At 48.6% G+C, this 25,677-nt stretch overlaps 1 protein-coding gene across 1 annotated transcript in view; it reads right to left on the bottom strand.

Annotated features, from left to right (window-relative positions):
* The window catches only part of LOC144790684 (uncharacterized), a 308,552-nt gene that overhangs the window by 205,716 nt on the left and 77,159 nt on the right, over window positions 1-25,677 (bottom strand). The window contains exons 2-3 of the mRNA XM_078665408.1: window positions 23,594-23,697; window positions 19,155-19,311 (exon numbers count right to left, since the gene is read on the bottom strand). Of these exons, the coding sequence (XP_078521534.1) occupies window positions 19,155-19,311; window positions 23,594-23,697 (261 nt within the window). The remainder of the gene's footprint in view (window positions 1-19,154; window positions 19,312-23,593; window positions 23,698-25,677) is intronic.

Below are 25,677 nucleotides of genomic sequence, written 5' to 3'. Positions count from 1 at the left end.
AGTCAGGGTCACTTCAGAGTGACCAGCATCTCGTTAGACTAATGTCCACCAATGTCAGGTGCTTCAGGTGCGAAGAAGAGATGCTGGACTCTGCAGCCACGAGGACCTAGAGATGTCAACGACGACCAGGAGCCAGATGCGAGCTGTCCCACAAAGGATGTCGAGTGCTGAGGGGGTCTGTGTCTGGGTGGAGCACCAACAAGCCTTGGTAAAAGCAACGCATGCAGGAAGGTCAAGCAGGTTACAATGTGGACCAGCAAGGTCCAAGGGACTCACCAAGCGATGGGGACGTCAGGAGCAACCAGAATAGCCCAACAGTAATCAAGAGTACCCACAGGGCGAATGACCAGGAGTCGTGAGGGGACCTCAAGGAAGATTGCAAAGTACCAGCCTACGGAGCACTCTGTGCGAGGAGACCGGAGTTCTTTGGTGCAAATACTGCTCAGGGTTAGGACTACACAGAGTCCCATGCACAAGCTCAAGAATCGCCAAGAAGCATATGCAACTGCATATGCACGGTGCACAGGGGTTCGGGTTATGCGGTCCCCACGAGCGATACTGCCCTCAAACTTGCTGAGGGCAGATCGACCTCAGGGACCTTCGTAACCCACCTCCTGTGTTGCTGGAGTCTGCGAGAGCTCAAGAGCAGCAGACCCGTTAGTTGTGTTGAGGTGCCTGCGAATGTAGGGGAGTGAATCCTTCACCCCAAGGGAGATTCTTCAGTTGTCCTTATGCACCACAGGTCCTGCACGGAGCCTGTACGGAGCAAGGGCACAGAAAGCTTTGGATGGAGAGGGGGACAAAGTCGGGCCCAGTCAAAGTCCAGAGTGTCCACACGGTCAAAGGTCAGTTTTTTCTTCTTGTAGAATCTTGTCCACGTAAAATCTAAAGAGCTACAGTCAGGTAAGCCCTTTAGTACTCACAGGAGAGGGTTGAACAGATTCAGGGGACCCTCCTAGGGGAGGGGCAGGACAGAGGGGAGGTTACTCCCATGTCCTTTGTCCAGTTTCGCTCTAGAGTAGGAGCCAATGGCTCCCAGAACTGGTTTGAGCTGGACTATGCACAGGGACACCAAATGTGCCCCAGGTGCAAACTTTCAGGCACTCTGTGTGCACCCACCCAGCCCCAATACACTAAATCCTGTCTGGGAGGTGGTCACACCTCCCTGAGACAGGATGCCTATTGTGCTGCCTTCCTCTGCTCAAGCTTAGCTCAGCAGCAGGAGGGCAGAAATGTGTCTCCGGGCAAGCCCGTCTGCGCCCGTCTGCACCCGTCCGCGCCTGGACCGCGCCCAGCGCCAGAAACCCTGGCTCCCACCAGACCCAGAGGACTCGATTGAGATAAGACTCCGCGGCCCTCCACGCACTCAACACCGAACGACCATCTGCCTGCTAACTAGCCACCCCGAAGCGCACCCACGGACCCTTCACCTGTCAAACCTGCAAATTCACCTGCCTCCGAACCCGCCCCACACCCTCCAAACCCCACAACAACAACCACCTCAAGTGCATCCTCCTCAACACCCGCTCCGTCCACAAGCACGCCAACGAACTATGGGACCTCCTCGACACAACAGCGCCAGACGTAGCCTTCCTCACGGAAACCTGGATGAACGCCTCCTCGGCCCCCGACATCGCCATAGCCATCCCGGAAGGCTACAAGATCACCCGGAAGGACCGCGTCAACCAAACCAGAGGAGGAATCGCCATTGTCCACAGGAACACTATCGACATCACATTCCCCACCGAAGACAGGCTCCCCGCCGCCGAACACCTACTCTTCCAGATTCACACCAACCCCAAGACCACCCTCAGAGGAACGCTCATCTACAGACCCCCGGGACCACGCACACAATTCAGTGAAACCATCGCTGACTTCATCAGCCCGCACGCCCTAGCCTCACCAGAATACATTCTCCTAGGGGACCTGAACTTCCACCTGGAGAAAAACAGCGACAACACCACCCCCTCCCTGCTCGACAACCTCGGACTCAAGCAACTAGTGAACACCCCCACCCACCTCGCCGGCCACACGCTCGACCCCATCTTCTCCGCCAGCAACCACGTCTCCTTCAGCCACTCCACCGGACTACACTGGACCGACCACAGATGTATCCACTTCACCTTCAAAAAGAACACATCCCACCACCGCACACAACAGATCCCCCGCAGATGCTGGAACAAATTCACCACAGACCAACTGCTCATCACTAAGCCAGAACCCGCCAGCCAACACCACTGACACCAACGACGCAGGCCGCAACCTCGCACAGTGGATCACCAAATGCGCCGACGACCTCGCACCACTGAAGAACCCCCCCAGGCCTGACCCGCAACAGGAAAACCCCATGGTTCACAGACGCACTCAAAGAATCCAAGAAATCCTATCGAACACTTGAAAAAACCTGGCGCCACGAACGAACTACAGAGAACATGACAGCCCTCAAGAACGCCACCCGCGAGCACCACCAGCTTATCCGAACCACCAAAAGGACATCAGTCAAAGAGCGACTAGACAACACCTGCAACAGCAAGGAACTCTTCAACATCGTCAAAGAGCTCTCCAACCCCAGCGCCAGCAACAACGACGTCACACCATCACAAGAACTCTGCAACTCCCTCGCCACATTCTTCCACCGCAAGATCGCAGATATACACCACAGCTTTAGACCCCAGACTCCGCCTGCAGCCACCAAACTAGCGACCCCCACCTCCACCATCAGCGCCTGGACCCCTATCAACACCGAAGACACCACCAACGTCATGAACTCTATCCATTCCGGCTCCCCCTCGGACCCGTGCCCCCATCATATCTTCAACAAAGCCGACACCATCATCGCACCTCACCTCCGGAACGTCATAAACAGCTGGTTCACGTCAGCTACCTTCCCCCGAGAGCTGAAACACGCAGAAATCAACACCCTTCTGAAGAAACCCACGGCGGACCCCAAAGACCTCAAGAACTTTCGCCCCATCTCTCTTCTTCCCTTCCCGGCCAAAGTCATAGAGAAAGCCGTAAACAAACAGCTGACTGCTTTCCTCGAGGTAAACAACTTGCTCGACCCGTCCCAGTCCGGATTTTGAGCCAACCACAGCACTGAGACTGCCCTCATCCCAGCCACTGACGACATAAGGACCATGATGGACAACGGAGAAACTACCGCCCTCATCCTCCTGGACCTCTCAGCAGCCTTCGATACCGTTTGCCACCGCACCCTAATAACCCGCCTCTCCAAGGAAAGGCCCTGGACTGGATCACCTTGTTCCTCTCCGACAGAACCCAGAGAGTCCGCCTCCCTCCCTTCCGTTCAGAGGCCACCGATATCATCTGCGGCGTTCCCATGGTTCCTCGCTCAGCCCAACCCTCTTCAACATCTACATGAGCCCCCTCGCCGCCATCGCACGCAAACACATCAACATCTCCTACACGGACGACACCCAGCTGATACTCTCCCTCACCAAAGACCCAACAACGGCCATACCCAACCTCCAGGAAGGTATGAAAGACGTCGCAGAATGGAAGAAACTCGGTCACCTGAAGTTGAACTCAGACAAAACGGAGGTCCTCATCCTCTGACAATCCCCCCTCCGCCTGGGACTACTCCTGGTGGCCCACAGCACTGGGCTCCGCCCCAACACCCGCGGACCAAGCACGCAACCTGGGATTCATCCTGGACACATCCCTCACATTGACCAAGCAAGTCAACGCCGTCTCGTCCTCCTGCTTCAACACCCTGCGCATGCTCCGAAAGATCTTCCGGTGGATCCCCACCGAAACCAGAAAGACAGCCACCCAGGCCCTCGTCACCAGTCGACTGGACTACGGAAACGCCCTATACGCAGGAACCACCGCCAAACTTCAGAATCGACTAAAACGCCTATAAAACGCCTCCGCACGACTCATCCTCGACATCCCTCGCCACAGCCACATATCCGCCCACCTGAGAAACCTGCACTGGCTCCCAGTCAACAAGAGGATCACGTTCAGGCTCCTCACCAACGCACACAAAGCACTCCACGACATAGGCCACGAATACCTCAACAACCGCCTCTCGATCTACACTCCCGCACACCAACTCTGCTCCTCCAGCCTCGCCCTCGCCACCATCCCACGGATTCGCAGAACCACCACCAGAGGAAGATCATTCTCCTACCTGGCAGCCAAAACATGGAACTCCCTCCCCACACACCTACGAACGACCAAAGATCATCTCACCTTCAGGAAACACCTCAAGACCTGGCTCTTCGAGCAGTAGCAGCAGCAATCCTGGCTCTCGTACAGTAGCAGCTTCCCCCCCCCCCCCTTCAGCGCCTTGAGACCCTCACAGGTGAGTAGCGCACTCTATAAATGCTATGATTGATTGATTGAGTAGCATTCATTTTGTGCAGACCGGGTCGAGAAGGCTGGCACCGGATAGACTAGTGACCCACGAAGCTCGCTTCAGCAGGGTGGAATCTTACCTCCCACACCAGTTACCGGTGTGGAGGTATGATTCCAAGGTGTTTGATACCAAACAAAATGTGTTTCTATGCAGCCGTTTGAGATAGCATCTACCGCGAGATTAGAATGCATCTCTACCTATAGATCCGCTGAGTCACAGTCAACCCGGGAGAATGGTTTCCGATGGCTGCAGAGAGGCTCTGCTCATATAGGGGCACCATCTCACGTAAAACCCAGCACCCTGCCTTCAGGATTGATAAGGCCTGCTATAGGGGTGACTTATAAGTTTTAAGTGTAGCAACCTATAGATATAGGTAACCTACATCTAAAGTAAGTGGTGCAAGCACCAGCTTGCATAGGTTGCAGAAGCAGACCTGTAGTTCCATTTTGTAAGGCCTCTCATAGGTGGCATAATACATGCTACAGCCCATCGGAGGCCTCTGGGGTACATATGCCCTGGTGCCATGGGTACCATATACTAGGGACTTATAATGGTACCCCAGTATCCAATATGGAGTGTACCAAAATATATGCATAACAATTTAAAGGAGAAAGCAGATAGACTGTAGAGGGGTTCGTCAGCACTCTATCCTATTATAGACGTGACATGTTGAAAATAATTGGTTAATACTTACATGCTTATGATGCGCAAAGTATCGTGTCCATTTGGGTGCCAATGTTTTATATATAGTTGTATGTTCTGCTGTATCGTACTAATGACTGAAGTGCTCTCAAATACTATGATGAAGCATGCAAGAGTACTGTACATATACCGTGTATAGCAATGTAAATGGAAATGACGTACATGTATGACTTCTTTTTTCAGAAAAAATTATAAAAAAGTTCAAAATTAAAAAGAAATTAAAAAAAAGAAAGCAGATAGACTGGGGTCCTGATTAGCAGGATCCCAGTCAGACTAGTCAAAAAACAATGCAACATCCAGCAAAAAGTGGGGGTAACCATAAAAAGCAGATCCTACTTTAATACCCTCAGGATAGCTAAATCTGGGTCTCCCTGTGATCACTGTCCACCTAAAATAACAGCCTTAGTGGCGGATACCATTGCACCAAAGCTCACTGCGATTTTCCATCGCATGCGTTGCTCGGGCCAGTTTCCATCAGAAAGAAAAAAGGCACTGGTTTTGCCGCTTATCAAAAAGCCCTCTCTAGATCCTTCAGATCTGAACAACTATCGCCCGATTTCCTTCCTACCACTTCCCGCCATGCTGATCGAAAAGATAATGAATGAGCAATTGGTTAGCTATATCCAGGATAACAACTAACTGGATGCTACCGAATTCGGTTTCAGGGCTGGGCACAACACTGAATCTGACCTCTTAAAATCTACGGAGGAAATCAGGAGCTTGCTTGACAACTGGGGCAGAGCAGCTCTGATCCTGCCATAAGTGGCCTTTGATACTATAAATCATGGGATGCTGTTGGAGAGGTTGAGCAGGATAGGGGTGACCAAGCTGCTGGACTGGTTTGTTCCTTATTGAACACGTCCAGTCAGTTTGTCTGGGTGACTTTTCATCTAAGGAATGCTCAGTGCCCAGTGGTGTACACCAGGGATTGGCAATCAGCCCCACACTTTTTAACATCTAGGTCACCCCATTAGATCTTTCGGTTTCACCCTTACCGCATATGCAGATGACACTTGGATTGTAGATAGTGGGGATGTAGTAGACGGCTCAAGTTTTCGCAAATGTATGCAAGTAGTGAGTTTGTGGATGATCAGTAACTGTCTGAAACTAAAATCAGGTAAGACAGAGGTGCTCATCTTCGGTCCTTCGCCATCCTTCTGGTCTCTGGAATGGTGGCCAGCAGAGTTAGGCCCTCTCCCAGTAAAGAAAACCAAAAAATTGGGAGTAATCATTAACGATTCGCTTTCCTTTTTAGATCAGGCCAAATCAGTAACTTCAGCTGCTTTTCATACTTTGAGATTAATTAAAAATATCCTTCCTTTTATACTCATTCATCTACAGAAAACAGTAGTCACTTCTTTCGTTATGTCTAGAATTGACTATGTGAATAGTTTGTACCTAAACGCCCACCAGCAGGTGTTCAATAAATTGCAGATTCTGTAGCAGTTTCCATCAAGAAGCTACACTGGCTTCCAGTGAGGCAGAGTGTGCTTTTTAAGGCTCTCTGCATTGTTTACAAGGCCTTGCACAATGAAGGTCCCGAATTCTTCAAAAAAGCTTCAGATGGAACTTAACTTCCAGAACTTTAAGATCTGCCTCGGCAAAGCTGGTTTCCGTTCCCAGATACATGCATGCCCACTGGGACAGACGAGGCTTTTATGAGTGCCTCAAAAGCATTGAATAAACGCCCTTTTTCCTATTAAATCAATGCAAAATCTGCTGGCTTTCAGTAAAGCATAAAAAAAAATCTGGCTTTTCAGGTCCTGCTAATTTTGTCTTAAGGGTCAACGCGCATTGTGGTCCTTTCAGCCAGCGCAATGGCACCCTTTGCGCAAACGAGGACTTAATAAAACCCCATAACATAAAACCTTTAGGGGGCATCCTGGAGGTAGCATCTTTACTAGTATCAAAATGGGAACCAACCTTTGCGAAGTGATGCCTAGCATCTTGCCGGACCGGATCACCATCCCTCAGGAACCTTAAAACATTTGAAGAATGACTCATTCTACTGCTGTTTGCTTCACCTCGCTTGACAGTCACCAAAGTTCCCTCTAATTGTGTTACTCTGTGTGCAGCAATAAAGGGCCTCTGTGCACCACAGCCAAGGTTGTGTGCGCTAATCCAAAAGCGTGACAGATTATTAGGATTAGTGCGAGTATATCAAATAGGAGTATCTTGGTTCGCAGTGTCAAAGTTATCTTCCTTTAGTGTAATGGAAGACAATTTGCCCAGTAAGTAATATTGCGGTGAGGAGTCCGTAAGCAGCTCCCACCCGTATATCTCAAATAAGTATTGTGGGCACCCAATACTTTGATGGTGGAAGATGGCGGAGTCCATGATATGCTCCTGGGTGTAGCAAAGATTCTCTGCATATCTGGTGCCGTACCTCGGTACGAGACTGCTTGCTCTTTCCTAACAGACTTCACCACAATATTATTATTGAGCAAATTGACTCCCCTTACAATAAAGGGAGCTAACGTTTTTGACACTGAAAAGCTTGATACTCGTATATTTAATATACTCACACTCAGCCTTATAATACTCGGTTGTGCTTTTGGATTAACTGATGACCAGAGGATCTATTGCATAAGATTCATCACTCACTTCACATCAAGCATTTTACTCTTCCACTTCGGCAACTACCGTTAAGTCTAATTTGGTTACATACTGGAAGACGCAAAGATTTGATGATCTCCAAATGATTTGTACACACTATCATCTGTTGCTACTTGTCCAACCAATATCTAAGTCTTGAAAAAGTCCCCGCTCATGATGAAACACATGTCGGCTGTTGCTTTGATAACCCAATCATATGGATCACTGAGTTCACTACGCATTAATAAATCCCTGAACTTTACTTTCTACATACCCTACTTTGTGGACTTTCATGCTTTGTGGACTTTCATTTGTTCAGACGACTTTCATGAGCGCTACGGTAGCTTCACATGTTTTGACGTTAACAAGTGAGCACCATTTTGAAGTGAACTACTTTCTACGTACAACTGATTCTTGTGACCCTTTTTTCCCATTAAATGTTTGTGATAACATAATACATAAAGTAAACTCTTGGGTATGCAGAAAATTCCTCCATTGACGTAGGGTCCAACTCCAGCTGCGTGAGCCACCCCCATGACCAGTGCTTTATGTGAAATTAAAAAGGTCTCTAGCAGAATCAAGTAAATGATTAACTATGATTTTGTTGTACACAGAAGTGAAAATGTTTTAATTATGAGCATTTGAGACGGATTCAAAACATAACTCAGGTCCGTGGAAGGGGTAGAGTGCCTCAAACTGCCGTCTTCACACCACTTTAATCTGCCAGCTCTCATTCTTAGATATTTATTCCCATTTTTCCCCATATCTTTATAAAAATGCTCAGTCTGCATATTTCACACCTCGTATCTTTCCCCTCAACTACCTTCTTTCTCCCTTTGCCCATACTTCATTTGTCTAGTCTATTTCATCCTCCCCTAAACACAGAACCTACACAGTCCGCGTTAAGCTCTGCATTATATTTTCCTTTGACACTCAGTTTTTCTTTACAGCTGTGTAAATGTAAATGTAGTTGAGTTTATATAGCGCACAGCTACCCGCAGTGGGTTTCCCGGCGCTTGCTTAGGGAACCCTTCCTGGTATTCCCCTGTGAGATAGCAGGGTATCCACAAGGTGAAAGTCAGGCATCCCGCCGCGAGGGGCCGTTGTGGAGATTAAGCAAGCTATTGCCCAGAGTCGCCGAGTGTGAACCCGTGAGTCGAGGAGGCACCGGGGCGAGAATTATCGAGTCCGTGGAATTTTTAGCCCAAGACCCGCCGAGGCGGGGAATTGAACCCTGGTCCAGGACCGATCTCAGCTTCCGGGTCTGCTGCCTCTAACCCCGGAGCCACACTTCTTCTTATACTTTCACATTCAATCAGTTAGAAATAGCACATGTGAGATCATTGCCTTGTGTGCTCCGCAGAGAGGCCAAGGGCTGGATGTGCATGAAATGTAACCACATTTATGACTGATAGTCAGAAAGTACTTTATTCGGTTAATTTAAAAACCATAAAAGCATACTATACACTACATGAAATTAAATTATAAGACAGTGAATCACAATAAAAGTTTCAGATATTAAATTCATATCAAACAGTTAATTACATTTTTAAAAACCACAGGTCCATTTAAAAACTTATTTAGATTTAGTTAATTCAAACTAGTTCATAAGAATCAGTCACCTAAATGATAGATACTGTGCTAAATTTGCTCTGCATTCAGGCTTTGCGCCACCGCTCTCACTCTTGCCCTGTAATGATCACCATTAAACAACCCAAACTTACCCAGACACCTGAAGGAAACTCAGTTCACAAAAATGCACCATGCAACCAGTGGCGGCTCCTGCGCAATGGTGGAGGAGCCACCAACCCACTGCCTGGCTCGGAGCCAGAAAAATAAAAAATAAAAAACTATGTTCTTGGATAGTTTTATTTTACGTTTTCTGGCTCTTAGCCAGCTGTGTTGGGATGGGCGGGCCAAGGCATGGGAAGGGGTGGAGGAGGAGTGCAAGTGCACTCCACTCCCCAACTGCACATGTGCGTTTGGCCGGCTGTCTCACGCTGACCAACACACACATGTGCATTTATTTTTTCTCCAGCCAGCTGCATTGAGCAGCCAGGCTGCAGAAACCTCAGAATTCCTGGGCTGAGCAGGGCGTCATTCCTGCCTGGTCAGACCAATCCCTGCAGTCCTCTGCAGCAAAGGGAGTCTGTCCCAGGGGCTGCTGGGACCCAGGAAGACAAGGAGAGGCGGCGCAAAGAGACACCCGCACAACACCTCCCTTTGTTTATGGTGGCCGCTGCATGCATGCAACAGTTGCATGAAAAATACAGAAACGCCACATCGGGGGGGGGGGGGTGTCGCTTTTAGGGAATAAATTATTAAGTAAAACGCGAAATGTAAACATGCAGGGACTGAAACATAAAACGTTAGTTAAGAGACCCATGAAGCTTCTCGAAAACCCACATTTGGTTAAAGTTTCTGTTTTAGGTAGAGGTGGACAAAGAAGAGAAATTACGAGGTGAGCTGAGCCAGACCCGAGCCAAGGTTCCTGCTTGGTTCTAAGAGCTAAAGCACGAGCTGAGCCCTCAAAAAGTCATAGCCTAAATAAAAGTATTCATGAATTTCTTTAACTGCATATTACTGCTCTGTTGATGCAGACTGTGATAGGAAGAAATGCTCAATGTGAATAGGGAGCCTGATTTGGCCTCTTACAGAAAATATAAACAAAGCCAAAATACAAAGCTGAAAAAGCATTCTGAAGTTGTGTGTTCTACTGGTAATTCTATAAAATATTGTAATAATGGATGCATCCTGGGAATTTTAATCCCACTTATAATGGCATGGCCAAACTACAAGTCCCAGAAAGCAAAGTGCAGCTAAGCAAGAAGTGTTGCTCATGAAGTGTCCATTTCTAGACTCATGCTCATTGACAATTACAGATTTTTGTCAGGTCGAACTCTGCACATTTAACAGGTTGCATTTCACTGATGAGAATTGCAAATGAAAAGTAAATTTTCAGCCCCAAATCTCCCATGCTGTTACCAGACATCATCTATGGTGATTGGGCAGAAATACTGGGAACCGGTGGAAGCTAGACTGTGCGCGCAACCTACAAGGAACATAGGCAGTCACCATGGTGTCCTGGTTCCAAACAATTTGCCACATTGAGAGTACGAAGGGGAGTCAAAACTTACTGCTGGGGTGTTGATCCTTGATCAACACCAGGTCCCCACTTTAGATAGGCAACACTAACTGGCTGCAACATTTTGTTTCTTACATTTATGCAGCACAGTCTACTCTCTTATAAGGGCTGGAGCTCAGCTCAGATGTGGAATAGCTTCAGCCACTATTCAGCCCCTGCATAGTTAGCTAAAAGCCTGGACCTTGGTCACATGGGTGTCTGCTGATATTCTTGATAAACACGTGCCGAATCCACGCTTTAGTCATCTGCCTGGGTGATTCAGATTACTTTGGATACGGTTAACATACATCTTTCCACTTCCCCATTGGCTTGCAGCCATCATGGAGTTATTTTTCTATGTTTGACATGCAGTGACTGACGATAGTTGGCCACGTCCAGTCCTTGTTGAAAAGGGAGCCCATTTTCAGTTACAAACTCTTGTAAAGTGGCAGGTGTGGTCTTTACCTTTTCCAATGTAGGGATCAGGTCAGTAGCAGAGGAATGGTTCACAATTCTGACTGCCAGATATTTTGAGTAGTCATCACAGAAAGCACTTGCGGACCATTTGGAAGGCTTCCAAAATCAGGAACGGCACAAACCCACTGAGACAGTGGGATGTCTTCAGCGATGATGGGTGCTGTTGAATGAGGGCAACCAGCGGTCTGGCACATCTTAATCTCAGCAAGCTGGGTATCCTACATAATTTTAACCATTCCCCAATGCCCAGCATGAGCTGAAATACTTGCACTGAGACAGGCAGGATCACAAGCAAATGTCCTACAAGAAGACACCCTCTTCCGAATCGGCCAGCTCAGGTCAGACTTTATATATTTGGGGTGGAGGGGGCAAAGTCGGTTGAGCCTCTTTGGTCAGACCAGTATAGTCTCCTTCCCAGATAGCTTTCAGGGCAATTTGCAGATACTACAGGGCTATGCAGTGTGTTGACTATCTCATGGTCCGAGGACAAGATGGCTCAAGCACAAACCATGCGTACTACTCTAGCTTCAGCATGCCCTTCTTCCTCAGAGGCGGCAGACGAAGTGTATGGGGGACACACAGTCCTCTGGGTTCTAGGAGTTCTAGGAGCCAGGCTTGTATATAAAGGGTACAGGAGTACACCTGTAGCTGCAGGATCAACTTCGATACTGGCAGGGTGTTGAGGCTGATCCTCTAGAAGAGTGGGATTAGTGTCTTGTGGCTGGTGTGTACTGTGAAGGAGGGTTTACAAAATTAAGAGACTGAAGTGTCTGCACCCCTAGTGAATGGTGAGGACTTCCCTCCCAATTTGAGTCTCTCTGCTTAATGGGAGTGACCATCATGCTGGTGTACGCCACTTGGTGCCATTCCTCATAGGCTTGCTTCTAGTCTTGTGACAGTGGCTTCAGAGAGATCCAATTCCTTGACTGCGTCAAAGAACGCTAACGTGGTCTCAGTTGATAGTGCATTTTTAGTCTTTTGAAACGACTCTTTCCAAGACCACATGGTTGATATTTTTGGAAGTTCACAAAGAGGCAGTCAGGGAGCTCAAATTCCTGATGACCCACCCACAATAAAAGACCACACCCAGGAAACTCCTCACTTCCGACACAGAGTATGGGGGAGGCGCAGGTTATGGGTCCTTCACCATGGCAGGATCTGGGATCCCTCCTCCTGCTGAAAAACGATAGCCATAAAAATGGATGAGCAACTGTAAAAATGTCCACTTCTCAGTGAAGCACGAGGACACAGTTCCAAAGACTTCGCAGCATTTTGCGGAGCAGAGCATGCCGTTCTAGGGATGAAGCATGCATTAATGTCATCTCCAAGACATGTGACAACATACATCATTATGTCATTACTCGCAGTAACAACCCCATCACTCCAGACAGTACATTTTGAAAGACCTCTGCCATATTACATACACCCAAGTTCAGCCTTTTGTATTGGTGCAGGCAGAAACGAGTTGAAAATGTCATAATGCATCTAGTCTAGTAAGATTTGGTTATAACCAAGTCGGGTGCCCATCTTGCACAACTAGTTGGAACCACTTATTTCACTCTCCAGGTCCTTCACTTTCTGGGTGAGAGGGCCTCTTGCTTGATCACCAAGTTGAAGAGGTATAAGATAGCCATTTGTAGAGCACAGCGAATCACACCCAAAGGTGTATCTTGGTGCCAACTTCTTCAGAAACCATTGTCATAGATCTAGAATAGCCAGGTTTTCAACAGCTTTCTAAACTGATCAAAATATGCACAGCCACACAAATGTCCAGGACGTTGGTTCCATGTCCTTGGAGCGGTGGAAGACAAGGTTCTGCCTCAAAATCTAGAGAGCCAAATCCAAGGGAAAGAGAGGATTGCTTTGTCACTGGATCTCAGTGTGCTTGTCAGGCAGTAATGAAATAGTTTATTTTCCAAGTATGAAGGGATGTTCTTGCAGAGGCGGGCCCCCGAAGGGGGCTAAGGAGCTGGCGCCATAACCCAGCGTCGAGCCCCCAGAGGAAAGGGGGGGAGGGGGAATCCGGCATGGCGAGAAAAGGGAGGCGCGGTGGGGAAAGCACACAAGGGTCCTTCAACACAACCCCCCCCCCGCCAGGCCGCCGCGGCCAATGGGGGTCACGCATGTTTCAAACCCCCCAATTACAGAACTGGCGCGAACCCGGAGCGCCAGTCGGGGGGCTTAAAAGCGTGGCTCCCTCAGGTAGGCTCCTAGCATCCAGGAGCGGGGGAGCAGCACGACACGAGGATTGAAAGCTTGTGGTTTACCTAAAGCTTAGAGGGCGACGCGCTGCATCAGGAGCTGGAGACGGACTACAGACTGGGATCAGCAGACGAGGCGCTGCAGCGGAAGCTCCATCAGCGTTGAAGCTGGAGCCTACCCGACGTGGAGTGCTGCGGTCTGCGCCTGGTCACCGGAGCTCCCCAGCATAACCGGAGCCCACCCGACGGGGAGTCGGGGGTCCAAGACACTGCAGTCTAAGCCGGATCCCACCCGACTAGACCGACCGAGGCCGTCGCCGAGAGGTCCCTGTGTCTGCCGAGACATCATCCGGAGCCCACCCGGGAAACGTGGCCGTGATCCGACACCGGAGTCCACCCGGCGGAACGTGCAGGAGCGGCATGAGAAGGTAAGCCGGTGCCCACCCGGCAGGCAACAAGCACGCCCGGAAGCACCGCCTCACGACTCAGCGCTGTAGGCGGGGGTGGTGTACAGCCCGGGTGCGCGAATGACCGAGACGCGTCCTCGGGTCTTCAGCCACGCTGCAACAGGGCAGAGCTGCTCCCCGACGGGACAGGGAGTAGCTCCCCCAGCGTCAGAGAGACCAGAAGCGGAGTGAGACGCGGCGGGGACCCGGCTGCAGTGGTCCCTACACGGGGGCACTTTCAACAAGCTCGCCAAACAGGCGGGACCACCGGGGGCAGTAAATCAGCAGCAATTGGTGCAGGGGGACGGCGGCAGCACCCCGCCAACGTTGAAACAAGATTTTGTCGCTTGGTGCACAAAAGCGGCGGCAGCACCCCGCCAGGATCTAATAAGGCTTTGGTGCAGGGATTGGCGGCAGCACCCTGCTGAAGAGCATTAAAACAGCGCCCCCAGCGACACCGCGCACAGGGGCGGGCAGGTGCACCGGGCAGCAGGGACAAGGAGAGTGCTTGGTGCAGAGAAGCGGCAGCAGCACCCCGCCAGGACTACGAAAGCTTTGGGCAGTGAAAACACACCTTGGCACCCCGCCCCACCACAAGGGGTTGTTTGGGCACAACCGCCGCGGCAGCATCCCGCAGAGGCCACATGGCCAAGAGAGGGGGCAAGCGGCAGTGTCAGGAGGATCTGCCTGATCTACTACGGAGGATGCGTGCAGCTGCGGCAGTACACTGGGACGGCTGGCTGCAACAACAACTCGACCGCGACCCAGGGGAGGGGACCAGCGGGCAGCAACGCGGCGCAAACACGCCACCTGCAGCGAAGAAGAGCAGGAGGGCGCCGGCAAAACTGGCAGACGCAGCAACGGTCACGAAGGCACCCAGCAAGCGGATCCAGCCACCTGCAGCACGGCGGCGGAGGGACCGGTCCAGGGGAACATGGACACAACAACCAATGGTGAGCATATTAGCGCAATCATCCAAGAATGTTGCAGGACTATGGCACCAATGTTATTGAAGGCATGGGGGGTGCAGAGCACAGTGACACAGGGGGCGCAAGCGAGTACAGGGCAGGGGGTGGAACGGCCAGGCGGAGCCACGGACCCACAGGGGACGGAGGTCACAGGGTTACCTTGGCAATTGGTCAACCCAGGGATGGTGCGACAGCACCGGTTAGGGGACCAGGCCTTAGCACCTGCAGTAGGGGGGGGATGGGGTCACCCATAGTAGCATGGGGGAACACCCCACCCGCAAGCACACCCCCAGGGGTAGTACCATTACCAGAGGAGTACGCACGGCCCTCGCCGGGTCCGGTATCCATGACCACTAGGGCCACAGGGCTGGCCAGCTATTTTCCAAGTATGAAGGGATGTTCTTGAAGGGGATATTTAGGCAAGACAGCAAGTTTAAAAAAAGATGCCTTTCCAAACCGCCAACCAGTGCAAGGACCTTAAAATAGGATAGGAGAGAGAACCCGCTGGGAGGATACAGACCAGTCGGTAGCTGTATTTCGTATGACCTGAAGTTCGTATGACCTGAAGTTTTGTAAGAGGTGCTTTATGGACTGCCATCAACAGGGTATTGCGGTTATCATGGCAACTAGACCAGCACCTTGATCAGTGTTTTCCTGGCTGAGGAACGGAGACACAGGAATATCTTCAGGGTGCGCATGTGGTAGAACAAGTCCCTCTTACTGCAGCAAAATGTTTTTCTATTGTCAATTCCTGGTAGATTTTAATCCCTACATTTTTCACTAAATGACTTGGGGTCAGGTGTGCCCCGTTCTACCAGCCACCAGTCTGGTGACCAGAGCGGTTGTGCCTTGCCGAATACCAAGACCTCTGTCTTCTCACTATTGAGCTGAAGACAGTTTCCAGCCATCCAGGCAGCGATATCTTTCATACAGTTTTGGAAGTGATGCCTTGAGTACTCCATGTCATGTCATATAGTGAAGATCACCTGCATATCATTGGCATAAAAGATGACTTCAAAGCCATGTAATCTCACCAGTTGTGCCAGGGCAGCAACGTAAAAATTAAACAACTTGGGCTCAGTGATGAGCCTTGAGGCACTTCCTTGTTGAGAGGCACCCATTGAGATTTAAAGGAACCCAATGCAGTAATTTGGGTCTTTTAGAAAGTATGCTAGCCACTGCAGGGTGATCCCTCCGACACCGATCTCATGCAGTCTGCTAATCAGAACTGGAAGAGAAACAGTGGTGAAAGCTGCCGAGAAGTCCAATAGTACAAGCGTGGCAGGGGAACCATCATCCAATAAAAAAAAAATTAAAAAAAGATCGATATACTTGGTTACTGGTACTAGAGCAGTGTGCCGCTCGGAAACCCGACTGGGAGGGATCCAAGATCGAGAGTTCATCCAGAAACGTTATGAGCGGTTTGTTCACATGGCACTCAAGGGTTTTTTCTAAGTTAAGTTAGGAGATCGGGTGGTAGTGGCTCAGAGTGCAGGTCTATACAAAGTATCCCATGTCCAACTTGTTTGGGTTTTGCAAGTTACTATGAACAGCGAAACCCACAGGGTGGACCTTTTACTCTAAGAGTTTAGCCTCCTCTAGCTTCTACAGTTGTCCTTCTGCATTCGGCTGAGGATGAACGGCAATCCTGTGGGTGTTTCAGGACAATAGGCTGTACTGAGTGGTCAATGTGAATTTGTACCAGCTTCCCCTCTAGGCGCCTTATTCCTTGAAAGTGTTCTTTGAAGTCCCCAAGGAGATAGTCTAGTTCACTAGCATGCACAGGGAACGCAAAGCAAACGAGGCAAAGCCTTTAATCTAAACTGCAGCTCACTAGCATGCCGACCCCTTCTAGGGTGACATACACTTTTACTTGTGTGGTGACATCATGGTTCATGTCAGTAGCAAAGATGCCTGCTAGGTTGAATTTTCTATAAGCATAGAACTTCATATTGGTGAGTTTACGGTTGACCAATTCGGCAAAGGTTTATTCAGTTTCTTCGGCCATGACGTGCGAAAACAGCAGTCAATAGTCCAGCACTTCCTTGCAGAGCCTGAGCAGGTGTGCAAGTGGTCAATGACATGTTCCACATGCCCTGGCCCTTCTCCCTCATCATCCAGGTCATCCTCACCGAGGTCCGATGTGTGGGATGTAATGGTGTTCACCATCTATCTGGGGTATTTTTGGTGGCCGAGATGACTGGCATACTTTCGCAAAGTGGTTCATCTTTCTACAAGCTGAGCATCTCTTGACACTGACTGGGCAGTCTCTTGTACGATGGAATGCGCCCTCCACAGTCGCCACATGGGTGACATGGTCTTTGGCACCCCAATCCCTTTGGTTAGACAAGTGGTTTGACCATCTGGTTTACCAGCTTGCCTTTGAAGGGTTTGTGAAATGCAGCTTCCAAGTGAGAAGCCCTCGCCTTTGAGGATTACTTGCCAGGTTCTTTAAAGTACCTGTTCTCTCAATTTGGCCAAAGCAATACCTGGATGAACTGGGCCTCTTAAGTCTTCGGTTTGGTCTTGCAAGGCACATTTCCTGAGGAGTTCCTTCAACAGATGTAGAAGGCATCAACTGATTCATCTGGGCACTGTTAAGCATGGCATAGCAAGAATTGTTCATAGTCTGTGTTGGCAATTTGCTCAAAATGGTTATGGAGTGCTATAACTTTGGTTCCATAGTGAAAGTGGATGTCCTCCCTTCAAGGTGTAGCAGTAGGTGAAACTTCCTGTTTCCTACTTGTGTAAGTGAAATATATTTGGAGTCTCTTGATTCACAGCTTCATCATGGGAGCTTGTACAAATGGGTGAAAGAGAGGACTCTGGATGCGCGTCGCCTTTGGATTCCCCGTTTGGTATGGTTTAGAGATAGGCACATCTGACAACGGTTATGCAGGTTTCCTCTTGCACAGCAATTCCTTCTTTACATTGATTTCTCTTATAGCTTCATGAAGTGCTCGATTTTAATGTTTAATGGACCATGCTGGGGTCTATGGCACCTGTAAGGAGTACAGACCTGATCTAGAATTTCAGGAGTTGGGGCAAGCCGTTCTTACTCATCCACGCAATGACAGTCAATATAGTTCATGCACAGATCCACTCAATCCATCAAAGAGCTGCACCTACGCATTAGCTCACCGTACCTTGTGCTAGGCATCAATTTATAGAAAAGCACAACCATATTTTCATGGTACTCTCAATTAGTGTTGTCACCAAGCATCTCCTGTAGGTCACAGTATTTCGATGAGATTCCCACTCAACCCACCCATCTAGGTTTTAGCAGATTCAGGGATGAAAGGGGTTACAACAACTCAAAATATTCAGGATACATGCTTTGTGGCAGAAACAAGTTTTCCATGTAGAAGTTCCGAAAGCTGGAGAACATGTAACAAGAGCCACCATTCAGTTCCCAAAGCCCATCCTCCTCATCTCACCTGACACAGTCAAGAAGGCATGTTGGAAGTCATCTTCAAAGAACTGGAGACAGCTCTCTGCATCAGCCGTTCTGACTACACCACCTTTCATGGTAATTAGGTGGAGAAGTGGCACATGCCCATTAATCAGCTCACGGTAGTCATTTCCCAGGTGCCAGAAGGAGTGAGCCATAGATATGACATGCCCAAAAAATATATATATATATCCTCCGTAAGGTAGCTAGCTGTGAGGATTATGCAGCAGGATGGTGCCAGTACCTGGTATAGAACTGGGAGACCTATTACATCACTAAATATAGCTCATTTTATAAGTAGCCAAAGTCTCCACAACGAAGAAACACTTAATACAACATTCTAGAGTTTGTAATAATTTCCTAACATTTATTAAAAAATACTTTTTGTTCAAGTAAAGTCCAGTCAAAATACAGAGTTTGCAAACATTTGGGGAAACATTTATATGCGAAGGTAATCTTCCAAAGTTGAGATGATTAGTCTTGAATAATACCAGATAGCAATGTTCAGAAACCGGATTGGTTTCACATTTCTTATTTAACCAAGAGTAAAGTGATATTCACACACTGTTTTAGGCAATTAAGCTACTCTTCCCATAAGGGACGATCAGTTTGAACTAAAACTGCCTAAAAACTGGGCCTAATGCAATCTCTATAGTGAGCAACAAGAACCTGTTTGCCTACTGTCAGAATTGCGAGGCTTACATTTCTAAAGGAAAAAGCTGCACTTACTAAATGAGAAGTTGTGTAGAGAAGTGGTAATTACTACATCTTAAGATGCAAAATCAGTAGAGGACCAAACCCTAGCTTACCCTGAATCCTTTTCTCATACAGCAGCTCCATTGCTTGATTTGGCAGGTTTGACGTCAATGGTTGTAGACTGAGATGTTCAGGAGGAGCATCTTGGAGGCCAGCAGTTTGTTCGTGGATGAAAGGAGACAGACCCGAATGCTGCAGAACTTCATTTTCCTAGGAGAAGCACACAAATACAAATCATAAAGGAAGACATCTTTGAAAGGCAATCTCAATATATTGCGACACTCCTCTACAGACCACTGCGTTCTGAGGTATTAGAAATAATCTGCATTAAATATTGTATACAGAGTGGCTTCTGTGCAGTATGGCTAAAAATGAGGGGCATAGAGGAGAGTGGCTTCCGTTCAGCATGGCTAAAAATGAGGGGCATAGAGGAGAGTGGCTTCTGTTCAGCATGGCTAAAAAGGAGTGGCATAGAGGAGAGTGGCTGCTGTTGGCATGGCTAAAAATGAGTGCCATGGAGGAGTGGCTTCTGTTCAGCATTGCTAAAAAGGAGTAGCATAAAGGAGAGTGGTGATGTATAAAGGAGGTTGAGTGGCACAGCGAGGAGAGGAATGGCGAGGCGAGGAATGGGGAAGAGTGGCGTGAAGTGGCAAGGTGTGGCGTGAAGTGGCAAGGCATGGCGTGAAGTGGCAAGGCATGGCGTGAAGTGGCATAGGGTGCATTGGTTTTGACTAAAGTGGTGTAGAGTAGATTGCAGTGGCACAGAGCCAAAGCAGAGAGGCGCAGAGGAATAGAGTAGCACGGAGAGGAGAGGAGCAGAGTAGCACAGAGCCAAGCAGAGCGGCAATGAGAGGGGTGGAGCAGAGCAGCACATAGTGGAGCAGAGATCAGCGGAACGGCGCAGATCAGAGAGGCGCGGAGCGGCGCAGAGGACAGTTGTGGCGCAGAGTGGGTGCAGGGTGCAGTAGTTGCGTAGAGTGGTATAGAGCGCCATAGTGGCGCAGAGCAGTGCAGAGCGCCATAGTGGCGAAGAGCAGTGCAGAGCGCCATAGTGGCGCAGAGCAGTGCAGAGCGCCATAGTGGCGCAGAGCAGTGCAGAGCGCCATAGTGGCGCAGAGCGCCATAGTGGCGCAGAGCAGTGCAGAGCGCCATAGTGGCGCAGAGTACAGTAGTGGCACAGGGTACAGAATTGACAGAGTGGTCAAGAGATGCAGGCTGCAGTGGTGGAGTACAGGAGTGTGGAGACTCAGGGTGCAGTAGTAGCGGTGTAGAGTGGTGCAAAGGCACAGAGTGCAGTAGCAGCATAGAGTTGTGCAGTGATGGCGCAGAGGTGGTCTAGTGTGGTGCAGAGTACAGTAGTGGATCTGAGTGGTGCAAAGGCGCAGAGTGCAGTAGTGGCATAGAGTTGTGCAGTCATGGTGTAGAGTGGCGCAGAGTCACAGAGTGCAGTAGTGGCAGAGTGATGCAATGATGGCGTAGAGTGGTGAGGATGTGCAGAGTACAGTGGTGGTATAGAGTGGCGCATCGTGCAGAGGTGGTATAGAGTGGCGCAGGGTGCAGAGTACAGTGGTGGCATACAGTGTTACAGAGATGCAGAGTCCACTAGTAGCACAGAGTGGTGCCTAGGTACGTGGTGCAGTGGCGTACAGAACAGTGGAGCAGAGTGTTGTGCAGTGGAGCAGAGTAAATTGGAATAGAGTGCAGCAACAGTGTATTGTTTTGAGTAAAGTGATCTAGTGAGCATTGGTGTAGAGTGCAGTGGCGTGGAGTGGTGTAGAATAGAGTGGTGTATTGTGGAGTGTCAGAGTGGAATGGTGGCGTAGACTGATGTACCAATGTGTAGATGGTTTCAGAGAAGAGTGATGTGACAGAGTGCAGTGGTGCAGAGTAGATTATAGTGGCTTAGGGTGAATATAGCATGTTACAACGCATGCAAATACATCGCAGGCTATTACAACGGGGCTGTTACTAAGACCGCGTTGCTAGTACGCAATACCTTTACATCGCATTTCATTAAAACAACTTGCTGTAGGGTGCGCGCTGGACTTAGGAATAGTATTTACTATTCCTACTCCAGTTTGCGCAACAGCAGGGAAGGTGTTGGATTTTATATCCAATACCTTTGCGCCCCCTACAGCAAGTCTTTTTAATGACTTGCAATGTAAAGGTATTGCGTACTAACAACGCGGTCGTAATGACCACGTTGTAATAACACTACATTGTAGAAACAGCATTGTTAATGCGGTTTCGCCCAAGGGTGGATTGGTGTAGAGTGGAGTGATGCAGAGTACAGTGGCATACAGTTCAGTGGCATACAGTTCAATGGCATTGAGTGCAGTGATGCATAGAGCATAGTGGGGTAGAGTGCACTATAGATTGGTGCAGAGTGCATTGGTTTTGTGTAAGTGGCGTAGAGTGCACTGGCATGGAGTGCACTGGCATACAGGAGTGAGTATTGGCGCAGAGTGTATTGGCGCAGAGTGTAGTAGCGCCGAGTGCAGTGGCGTAGATTATTTGAGTAGAGTGCAGTGGTGCAGAGTAGAATAGAGGGGCGTAGATGGGATTGCAATAGAGTGCATTGGCGTAGTGTACAGTGCTGTAGGGTAGCATAGAGTGGTGTAGAGTGCATAATAAAGTAGTTTGGGTTGACTGCATTAGCATGGAGTTGTGTAGATTAGAGAGGCGTGGAGGGGTGCAGCTAATAGTGCAGTGATGCAGTGTCATAGTTTGAAGTGGTATAGAGTAGAGTGCAGTGGCATGGAGAGTGGAGTGGGGTAACATGGAATGCATGGTTCGTAGTGTACTGCCTCTACAGACAACACCTCTTCAATTGAAATGACATTGTCACTCACATACAGTTTTACTGCTAAAAGTATACAGCGCATAAACGTGTGTAAATGTCATCACCCAAAATATTGATTCGATAGTCAGCACAGTTCATTGACATTTTGTTGGGTGCTAGAAACAAAGAAGAAAAAAAAAGATCGTACAGCCTTCCTCAAGCGGACCCCAGTAGCCAGCATGATTGTCACAAATCCTCTCACTTTGAAGTCCGAGAAAGAAAATTAAACATCAAGCTCAAGCTCCCCTGAAGACACAGTCTAACATTTGACCTCCATCTACGAATGCATAGCAAATGTGACAAGAATTAAAGGCCAGTTTACAGAAATTGAGTTTGTGGAAGAATACGTTAAACACGGTTTGGGCAACAGGAGGGATGAACTCGAGCTGGACAGCCTAGAGCAAATGAAGCCAGCAAATAGAAAGCCAGAATATGTGAATTGCAAACCACAAAGTCAACAGTAAGCAACGGGCAGAATACATTCCTAGGTAAACTTTCTGAATAGCCCTAGGATGTCTTTAGCAAGCCAGACAGCTGCGCTATCCAATAGGCTGCAACCTCAACAAGGCTTCTGATGTGAGCAGGGTTAAGACTCCTTTTCATATAGCTGGGTCTAAACTGAGGTTAAACATCCTTTACCACGACTGTTACAATGCATGTCATTACCCCGCATTTTTTTCTCCATCGAACTTTTACAACACAGGGCTTTACACCGCAAACCATTACAATGCATTCCCTTTTACAATGCCCCGGTGGAGTTAGAATAGTAAATTGGGTTGCAATCAGGGCACAAGTTGTAAAAAAAGAAGGGGGGGGGGGATGCGGTGACAGGAGGGGGGGACGCGGTCACGGGAAGTGACGTCACGGCGGGAAGTGACGTCACGGCGGGAAGTGACGTCACGGCGGGAAGTGACGTCATGAAAGGTGCCGAGCTCCTGGTCCCAGAGGGCAAAAGAGTGAAGTCCAGCTGTTTGGCAGGGGGGACGGCATCCTCCCCCGGTAAAATAAGTGGGGGGACGCTGTCCACCTGCGTGGTACCCCAACTCGAGCCCTGGTTGCAATGGACTATGGGTTGTAATTGATTGCGGTGTAAAGCCCTGCATTGAAAACATTTGTGGAGTAAAAAATGCGGGGTAAGGGCATGCGGAGTAAAAGCATCCGAGGTAAAGTGTCATACTTAAACTGAGGTGACAAGGTATGCAAAATAACGATGGATTGGGATGTGGTAGGAGTAATTACCATTGGCTGAGATTAATTCAAGAATTCCAACCATCACTTTTTTGTATACTTCACTACGAGTTACAGCAGGCTGCCCTTCCACAAGGAGCACATTCACACACAAAGATGTTCCCTTCAGTGCCAAGTGTACCATGGTAACGAGACCAGAAAAATACTTTCGCCTTTTTTTTTTTTTTTTTTTAAGAACCTTTGGCATCTTGCCGAACAACGTTTTGCAAAAACCATGCCATAGTTTGCCAATGGTTATTTTCAGAGTTCTATCAACAAGTTTCAAAGAGTGTCTCGCAGGCTCTATTTTATCTATAGAAAAACGAAGGACTACACTTCTATTACCAAAGTGCTCTCTTCACCCGCCCAACATTGCCACAAATATTCTGGCATTCAGTAAACAGAACCAGCAATCTGACTCACCTGGCCGGAGTCTTTGGCGGTAGGGCCGCTTGTAATGGCGTGCTTGTACACTCCCGGAGTCCCTTCAATGCCGCCATCCACTGCCTCAGTCTCAAAGTAGTGCTCTGCAAAGGGTGAGATATTTTATAGTGACAGTGAATGGCCATCCCAACGCTCGCGTGCGTGAGACGCGAAGCCCTTGTCCCGAACGACCACACGTCATACCAACAGTCAATGAGGAGTCTGGTTCAGATTTGACTTCAGGCTCTCGTCCTCCATCCTTGAAAGCCTGCACCTAAACACCAACACTCCAACATGAACAATGGTTGCAATCAATCACACACCACGCAAAACGCCTCAGAATCACCTTCAGCAACTGTGCCATGATGGGGCAAAATGGCACAACCAGGTCCTCTGTCTGGCAAACAACGCAAAAGGAACTTGAAAAAAAAATCCATATTCACCACAACATGCAGAACTCTGGAAGACAAAGCACCAGGCCCAATGTTTGGGTTGAAATAGGGCCAACTATTTAACACTCAATATAAATTTACATTTGCTGAAGAAAAGAACGCTAATTGTACATAAATGTATCTAAGGAATTAACAACCAGGAGCAGTACAGAAAGAGCCACAGGCTTGTACACGTGTAAAGAGGACTTCTCCAACAGGGTGACGGACGTTCAGACCAAAATGGATGCTAAAGGACTGCTCAAGGAAGTGGTTTATAGCGACTGTTCCTCATTCCTTCTGAGATTAAACCTCAAGCCAGGGCAACACAAGGAGCTGCCACCCTCCACATAGCCTATGGCACCGCCATTTGGTGAACTGCTCTACAAGTTATGACAATCTACTACGGCCAAGTCCAAAGGCCCTTCTTTGGTTGCAAGGGGAGACTTTCACAGCATACCCAGTCTTACAGTATAGATAGGCAGTGCTTCATTTAAGTCAGTGGGGGGGCCAGCACTTATTTATCTACATCAGACATTTACCGAGAGCAAGCGGTAAAGCCACACACATCAGAAAGACAAAGGAAGAGATATATTGAAAAACATTCACAATGGGAGGAAGCAGGAACCTGTAAGAGTGAGGTAAGGGCGCAGGGATAGTCTGGTAATCGGTGAAAGAAGCAAGAGTTGGATTTAAGGCTACCAGCCTTGTTATTCACCTTTCTACTCAAAAATGTTACTGCAAATGTTAGTGATATTATCAATGAGGTTATCAAAGATGTCATGAGTGTTGTAGTATGTGGGTTCATTAGCAGTGTATGGCGAGGGTGCGAGCTATAGTTACCTTCGGGCACGTGTTAGAATTACTTCAGCTAACCTGAACTAGAACTGCTGATTTTCTATGGGTTTGTGCCCGTAAAGTCAAACCCTAACTAAAATATCCCTATAACCTTTAAGTGAATTTCTATGGGATTTTTTTTAAATTCCATTTCCCCAACTATGATGACCTTCTAACCTTTTTTTTTTTTTAACATTAAGGAATTCTAAATTCTTTACTTTAAATACAAGCACCCGCCACGCACATGGTCGCACCTGCAGCCAGACCCTGCAGCCAAAACCCATCAAACAGTCAATCCTGCACCATGCACTGCCTTGTGAAAGAAAAGGGGGCAGGGTAGAAATACCCTACCCCCTAGCCTTGGTCCTGGGTTCCCCCTGGGACCCAGACTGGGTAAAAAAAATTTTTTTTTTTTTTAAATTTAAATTATTTTTGCCACAAATTTGCATTGGATCCAGGAATTTGCAGATTTTCTTGATTTTTTTTTAAAGCATTCGGGTGGGGCAGGTACCAGGGGCATGCACATAGATTTACCGCATACAAAAAAAAATATATAGGGAAACACACAGGCCCCCCCAACCCCACCTCGACTCAACATTGGGTTCCAAGAGCCCTGGCAACCGCCACCTCCCCAGTGCTTTATTTAAATCAAAGGAGGGGTGGGGGGGGGGGGGGTGGTCGCACAGACCCACCCCACTTCCTGGGACTTACACATGCCCAGGGGACCAACGACCAAACTTAAAAATTATGCTGGTGCTGTGCAGACAAGGCACCACCACCTCCATGGGGCCAAATACATTCTTTAAAATAGGAAGGTGG

Source organism: Lissotriton helveticus, chromosome 11 (genome assembly GCF_964261635.1).
Source record: "Lissotriton helveticus chromosome 11, aLisHel1.1, whole genome shotgun sequence".
Classification (NCBI taxonomy): domain Eukaryota; kingdom Metazoa; phylum Chordata; class Amphibia; order Caudata; family Salamandridae; genus Lissotriton; species Lissotriton helveticus.
Note: the sequence above shows the minus strand (reverse complement) of the source record. Positions and strands in the feature narration are given on the sequence as shown.